Raw genomic sequence first — 7,674 nt, 5'->3', positions numbered from 1 at the left:
TTTCCGCAGGAGGGTATTACAGGAGTGCCACGATCATTCAACCGCCGGGCACCTGGGCGTACGGAAAACATGTACGCGGGTGGCCCAAAAATATTACTGGCCCGGACTTTTCCGAGAAGTAGCCGTCTACGTGCGACGATGCCTGAGCTGCCAACGCTTCAAGGTTAGCCAGGAGAAGGCAGCTGGAAAAATGTTCGACGAACCTTTCCAGATCCTCTGCGCTTCAAACAAGGGAATACGGTTCTCCTTGTATTCTTGGATTCCTTCAGCAAGTGGGTCGAACTAATTCCCTTGCGACGGGCCACAGTGCCTCACTTGGAGCGAGCCTTCCGAGAGCGGATCCTCAGCCGATTCGGAATCCCAAATACTCTGGTTTGTGACAACGGGACTCTGTTCACCAGCATAGCATTCCAGGCTTTCTGTAAATCCTTGGGAATGGAATTGCAGCATACCGCCCCATATACGCCGCGACAGAACCCTACCGAGAGGGTAACCGCACCGTAAAGACCATGATTGCGCAATCTCTTGGCGACGAGCCGCAGAATACCTGGGATCAGCTACTCCCGGAGATATCTCTCGCGGTCAACAGCAGCGTATCGGATACCACTGGTTTCAGCCCCGCTTTTCTTGTCCAAGGCCGGGAACCACGCCTTCCCAACGCACTCTACGACGAGGTGACGCCAGGACGGGGAACAGCATTAATCCCGCCTGAAGAACGAAGCCAACAGCTGCACGGCATCTTCAAAGTTGCCCGTGATAATGCTGAGCGTGCCACCGCCGAGCAGGGTCGGCACTATAATTTGCGACGACGAGAATGGAGGCCAGCTTTGGGCGCTCTCGTCCTCGTGCGCCGGCATGTGATATCAAACGCCGCGGAGGGATTTGCCGCTAAGCTATCTGCAAAGTTCGACGGGCCTTACAAAGTCATAAAGTTTGTGTCCCCAAACATAGTTCGGCTGCAGGAGCCCACGACTCGCCGACGCCGTACAGCAAGTATCAACAATTTAAAACCTTACCACCAAGACGGCGACGAGGACAGCGGCAACGATCTGGAGCAGATAGGTCAGGCAGATATAACCAGCCTCGCATACCTCGACGATATCATCGTAATCGGTTCCACGCTCAAGGAACACGTCCAGAACTAGCGAGAGGTATTCAGACTCCTGAGGGAAGCCAACCTCCGTCTGAATAGGGACAAATGTCAATTTTTCCAACGGATCATCAAGTACCTTGGCCACGTGATCAGTGAAGCCGGGATACACACCGACCCGGATAAAATTTCCGCCATACGGGAGCTGACAGCGCCGACGAATCTAAAGGAGCTTTGCCGATGCCTCGGCATAGCGTCTTGGTACAGGCGCTTTGTACCGAATTTCGCCGACGTAGTGGAACCAATGACTTCACTGCTCAAGAAAGACCGAAAGTGGGAATTGTCAGCCAAACAGGAGCAGCTTTTTGCGCTCTCGTCCTCATGCGCCGGCATGTGATATCCAACGCCGCGGAGGGATTTGCCGCTAAGCTATCTGCAAAGTTCGACGGGCCTTACAAAGTCATAAAGTTTATGTCCCCAAACATAGTGCGGCTGCAGGAGCCCACGACTCGCCGACGCCGTACAGCAAGTATCAACAATTTTAAACCATACCACCAAGACGGCGAAGAGGTCAGCGGCAACGATCTGGAGCAGACAGGTCAGGCAGATATCACCAGCCTCAACGACGGCCATGTTGTCTACGACGCCACAGCCCAGCACTAACGACAACATCAAGTTTTAAAGACTTAACGGTCGTACCAGACTTACCAGACCACGCAAAATCAATCGGATTAATCGATATCCATCGTCATCGATCGAACGCTATTAATCGGTACCCATCGACATCGATTGCCCACTCGATCCCTGCCAGGACACACAAACCTCTGATCTTCAGGAACCCCAGCCCCCAGGACGCATCAACGCAAGCAGGGCCTGCCGCAACTGCGGTCAGGAAGGACACAGCGCGACAGGGTGTCGAAATCCCAGAATCATGTTCTGCTGGGATTGTGGCCAACAGGGCATTCAAACCGTCGACTGCTGCAGGAACCAGACGCCGGGAAACGGGGACCCCTTCGAACGCCCAGAGACACTAAAAACAACGATTCAAGAGGATCACAACCGTATCCCTCAACGCCACCTTGTATACGGGGGCCTCATACAGCTTCATGAGTGAGCGCCTGGCCAGAAAACTCCCACGTCAAGCTAGCCGAGAGGACCGGCCGTGAGGTAACTCAAACCCTCAGGGTGACCATTCAACTAGGGGAAGCACGGGTTCCTTCTCGGGATGGATTTCCTGCGTTACGGAGCAGCCACGCTCCAGTGCGGTGGACTTGGACTCACGCTCCAACCGCCCCCTCACCTCAGGACCAGAGGAACAATGCAATGGGAAGCAACGACAGACCCAGAAGCCGCCGTGCAGGCGCGCACAGACGGAACAAGCCGCCGTGCAGGCGCACACAGAGACGGAACAAGCCGCCGTGCAGGCGCACACAGATGGGACAAGCCGCCGTGAAGGCGCACAAATCGACGCAGGGAGAAGCCGCCGTAAAGGCGCACACCACACCAAAAGCCGTTCTACGGACGCATCCAAAAGCCGCCACGCTGGCGCACACCACCCAAAGTCGTCCCGCGGACGCACCCAAAAGCCGCCACCAGGGCGCACACCACGCAGAGGCACCAAGAAGCCGCCCCTCGGGCGCAACCACAACAGGACCACGACTTGGCAACTAGGCCACAGCAGGAGGCCCCTCTACAAGCGGCTCCACGAGCACAACCGCAGCGTGAGCACATCACGGCTGCTCCACAGCGTGGCAATCACGGGAACACAACGGCACACGTCATCCAGACAGGTCCAGGAACAGCTCCGAGCTGGTTTGGAGCTTTGCCCGCCCCTGACTCATCGGCGATCCAACGTAACCCGTTTCGTAAGGAAGTAAAAACGAGTTAGATTCCAGGATCCGGAACCAGCAGTGACCACGGCCATTCCCGCGTGTGGAATTGCAGACGCCGAGTACGACTCAGAGGATGAGTCGCGCCCCAGCGACCACGTCGAGACCTACTCAGAGCCCTGGATAGGAGCATTTTTTGAACGAGAACACCTAGCCGGCGTCTTCCACATCGCCGATCATAGTATCATCATGCGGAATGACAAACCGAACAAGCAGAGGTACCACCCGAGGAATCCTGCGATGAGGGCCGTCGTCGACAAACAGATTGACGAGCTGCTCCGCGACGGTAGGATCGAGCCATCCAAAAGTCCACATAGCGCGCCGATCGTCATCGCCGCTAAGAAAAACGGAGACGTCCGGATGTGCGTCGACTACAGGCAACTGAACGACAACTCGATCCCCGATACATATCCGCTGCCGAGGATCCACACCAGCGGCTACGCCACGCCCGTTTCATATCAACGCTGGATCTCAAAAATAGTTACTGGCAGATACCAGTAGCGCCTGACAGCCGTGAATGTACGGCGTTCACTGTCCCCGGCCGTGGATTATTCCACTGGAAGGAGATGCCTTTCGGCCTACACTCGGCCCCGGCGACATTTCAACGTGCCCTCGACACAGTGATCGACACCTCGACGATATCATCGTAATCGGCTCCACGCCCAGAACTTGCGAGAGGTATTCAGATTCCTGAGGGAAGCCAACCTCCGTCTGAATCGGGACAAATGTCAATTTTTCCAACGGATCATCAAGTACCTTGGACACGTGATCAGTGACGCCGGGATACACACCGACCCGGATAAAATTTCCGCCATACGGGAGCTGACAGCGCCGACGAATCTAAAGAAGCTTTGCCGATGCCTCGGCATAGCGTCCTGGTACAGGCGCTTTGTACCGAATTTCGCCGACGTAGTGGAACCAATGACTTCACTGCTCAAGAAAGACCGAAAGTGGGAATGGTCAGCCAAACAGGAGCAGCTTTGGGCGCTCTCGTCCTCGTGCGCCGGCATGTGATATCAAACGCCGCGGAGGGATTTGCCGCTACTACCAAAGTTCGACGGCCTTACAAAGTCATAAAGTTTATGTCCCCAAACATAGTGCGGCTGCAGGAGCCCACGACTCGCCGACGCCGTACAGCAAGTATCAACAAATTTAAACCATACCACCAAGACGGCGACGAGGTCAGCGGCAACGATCTGGAGCAGACAGGTCAGGCAGATATCACCAGCCTCAACGACGGCCATGTTGTCTACGACGCCACAGCCCAGCAGTAACGACAACATCAAGTTTTAAAGACTTAACGGCCGTACCAGACTTACCAAAATCAATCGGATTAATCGATACCCATCGTCATCGATCGAACGCTATTAATCGGTACACATCGACATCGATTGCCCACTCGATCCCTGCCAGGACACACAAACCTCTGAGACTTCGGCGAGTACAGACCATGGGAAAACCGAAGGAGAAGATCGACTCACCACCACCGTTGGTTGCGATACGCGCCCCGCCCCGGCGGAGCCCGCGTATTCTCGCCACAAACAACGCAGCATTGCCACGGCCCTTGGCCAACACCAGCTTCGCGGGACCTTCTCCGCCTATTAGCCCCTCATGGTGCGAAGGGCTATCCTTGGAGGACATGGTGTCAGCCATAGTGGACGAGGAGGAGCCCAGGGATCTGCCACACGGGCATCCCCACCTCACGGCGCCACCCCTACACCCGGACATGGACGTACCAGCGCTGGTGCCGCTTCCGCGGGCCCCGGCCGCACCGCTCATCGTGTACATAGAGATCTCGGACGATGAGATCGGAGAGGTCGGCCCGACGAGCAGCCAGCAGGAGGCGGTGAGAGCGACACGACGGAGGAGCTCCTCTGCCCGGAGCCGGGAGCCTCGCCCAGCCTGGAGGAGCTCATTGAGCAACTCAGCCCCCACCCATGGGGGGCCGGCCGCCGACTGCACACTGGTGCCGGCATCACCACCAGCTGCTCTACGCACGAACCACGCCCCGGACGCCACCACCACGCCCCTCTGCGACAAACCAAAAGAGGATGCAGCAGGTCCTGGCTTCCCGGGACGGCCCAACGACTTCGGCAGCCGCCAGGAGCCGCGCCACTGCCAGGGCTGCCATCGCGGCGCAGCCACCCGGCCCGCAGCCCCGCTCCACGAGGGAGCTTACGTCGTGCTAGGACGCACAGTCATCAACCGGCCCATCCAGCGCGTACCCCCTCCCCCACGGACGCTTGGCGGTGGAGATTCCGCCGTCAGCACCAACGCCCAGCAGCCAACCACGACCTCGAGCCTCCGGGGATTTTGGCGGACGTCAATCGCCGCCATCACGCACCATGGCCAATCGAGGAGGCGCCCACCGACGACGACTCCGGGACAGGTTCCGAGCCCGAGGAACCAGAGCCGCTCATGCGGACACCTGAGGGATGGTGCGCCCCGGACGGATGGATTCCGATCGAACTCCACAACCTGATACGGGAGCGTATCCGCGGCGCGAATGGCAGAAACTTACGTTTCTTGGCCGAAGCCGGAGGGGATCACTACCGAGTACAGGTGACCCGCCGAGGAGCATACGTCCGCATCCACCTCCGAGGATGGGATGGAGTGTGAGGAGCTGAAACCCCGCCCTCACAAATGTACATATATATATATATCTTTATAGGTTAAGAGTAGGATTAAAACTAGAGTAATAAGTTTGTAGACAATAAGTTAGTATAAGAGCCAACATATAAAGTCCCATGAAGGGCACTGTAAATAGTAGCATAAGGGCTACACCACCAGATCGACATGTTCACGGCCAGGCTAGCTAGCCCGCCGTCAGCCACAACACCGCCAACAGCGACAACACCGCCAACACCGGCAGAGCCATCACCGGCAGAGTCAATAACGACAGAGCCAACAGCGGCAGAGCAACACAGAGCCAATACCGGCAAAGCCACACACGCCATCACGGCAAGGCACACACCCGGCCGAGCACGCAACAGACGAGTACCAACCGAGCCGAACAGCATCGGCGATCCACACCCGAAGGGCGCCCTTAGCAACAGCGCCTAAGTGCAGACAATGGGCCGAAGCCAGAAGCCGACACAAAGCTCTCGTGCCGGCCGAAGGCGAGAACGCCAACGAGCAGCAAAGGGATCGGCAGCCGAGGACGGCTCACGAACGCCGCTCTGCTCGCCGATCAGAGAGTTGGTTTTTGGCATCAGTGGCGATCGGACGTGCCTCTCGGCGTGAAAGGTGATAACGAGGACACCACGTATCAGGGACTTGGCGGAGCCCAGCTGAGCGGTACCACTACCGGTTGCCCAGGACAAGGAAACCCATGGGGCCCTGCCCTCATGGATAGGCTCCACTCCACGACGATGGGGGAACAGGAGACAGGCTGGTGAGACAGGCCTCGGGCCGAACCCTATAGGGAGCAACTCTCGTGGCGGTGAGACAGATAAGAGCCAGAGCTAGGAACCTTTTATATAATATTAAAGGGGAAATAAAATAATTAACGCAACATTTTATTTCGGCGCTTTTCTGGCAAGGCTTCCTCCCTCTCCTATCCCCAGTTCCCACCACGTGGCTCGGCAGCCAAGGCAGGAGCGGCACCCGGGTTTTCGGGGTCGTAAACGCCGCGGCCGTGGAGATCACCTCCCCTTCCTCACGTGGCTCGGCAGCCAAGGCAGGAGCGGCACCCGGGTTTTCGGGGTCGCAAATGCCGCGGCCGTGGAGATCACCTCCCCTCCCCCACGTGGCTCGGCAGCCAAGGCACGAGCGGCACCCGGGTTTTCGGCGTCGCAAACGCCGCGGCCGTGGAGACTACTTCCTCGAGATTCTCACCTGGCTTGGCAGCCAAGGCGGGAGCGGCACTCGGGTTTTCGGGGTCGCAAACGCCGCGGCCGTGAATACCATTTCCTCGAGATCCTCACCTGGCTCAGTGACCAAGGCGCGAGCGGCACCCGGGTTTTCGGGGTTGTGAACGCTGCGGCCATGGGGCCACTCCCACATCTTCCCGATCTGCATACGGCTACCGGTTGACGGGACCGCTATCCACCTCGGGATCCCCACGGAGCCAGGCCGGCGACTCACGGGTGACGAAGCCGTCGAACCTGGGCCCCAAAACAAATTCGTTTGGTCAAACGAGCCCGACACCCGGCGCACGGGATCGGGCCCGTTCCCGCAACATCCCGGTAGGGCTGCGGAACGGTCGGCACCCGGGCTTACGGGGCCGGCTAACTGCACCCCTCCTCCACCTCCTTATCTCCCCATGCCCAACAATTCCGGCCATTTTGGCCACCCGTCCTGTCTGTCCCCGCAAATATATAAATATTTCTGTGGAGGACCCTGGTACGACTTTGTAAGTATCCTGGCCCGTGATTAGCATCCTTACAAATTAAAGCAGTTATAGTTGTTAAATTCTGTTTTTTATTGTTTTGAGTTTTTGGTTCAGCGTCTTTTCGTATATCTTGGGTTACTCAGAATTTTTGGGCTAATAAATTTGAATTTGTCGGAGCTCAAAAAAAGTCCGCTCAGTTCCTTATATGAAAACTTGATAACTTATGGAACGGGTAATTTCACGAAGTCTGCTCCCTTGACTGATAGCCTTAAGCAGCAGCGTAAGCATTTGCCATTCACTTTGACTCAAATAATGCGAATAGATGAGGAAGGCTATGAGGTTCGTCTTGTCTATACGTTACG

At 57.1% G+C, this 7,674-nt stretch overlaps 1 protein-coding gene across 1 annotated transcript; it reads left to right on the top strand.

Moving 5' to 3' along the window:
* The first annotated feature begins 4,429 nt into the window (after positions 1-4,429).
* Positions 4,430-5,461, top strand: LOC108037429. Its single transcript, XM_017113984.2, has one exon. It carries the CDS (start codon positions 4,430-4,432, stop codon positions 5,459-5,461), a length of 1,032 nt encoding a protein of 343 aa, XP_016969473.2.
* Positions 5,462-7,674: the final 2,213 nt, after the last annotated feature.

Source organism: Drosophila rhopaloa, unplaced genomic scaffold (genome assembly GCF_018152115.1).
Source record: "Drosophila rhopaloa isolate 14029-0021.01 unplaced genomic scaffold, ASM1815211v1 contig_173, whole genome shotgun sequence".
Taxonomy (NCBI): domain Eukaryota; kingdom Metazoa; phylum Arthropoda; class Insecta; order Diptera; family Drosophilidae; genus Drosophila; species Drosophila rhopaloa.
The sequence above is the reverse complement of the archived record's forward strand: the minus strand, read 5'-3'. Positions and strand labels throughout refer to the sequence as shown.

What these genes read in the sequence shown, in the direction of transcription:
- LOC108037429 (XM_017113984.2), top strand. Translation starts at nt 4,430, where the DNA reads ATGGGAAAACCGAAGGAGAAGATCGACTCACCACCACCGTTGGTTGCG.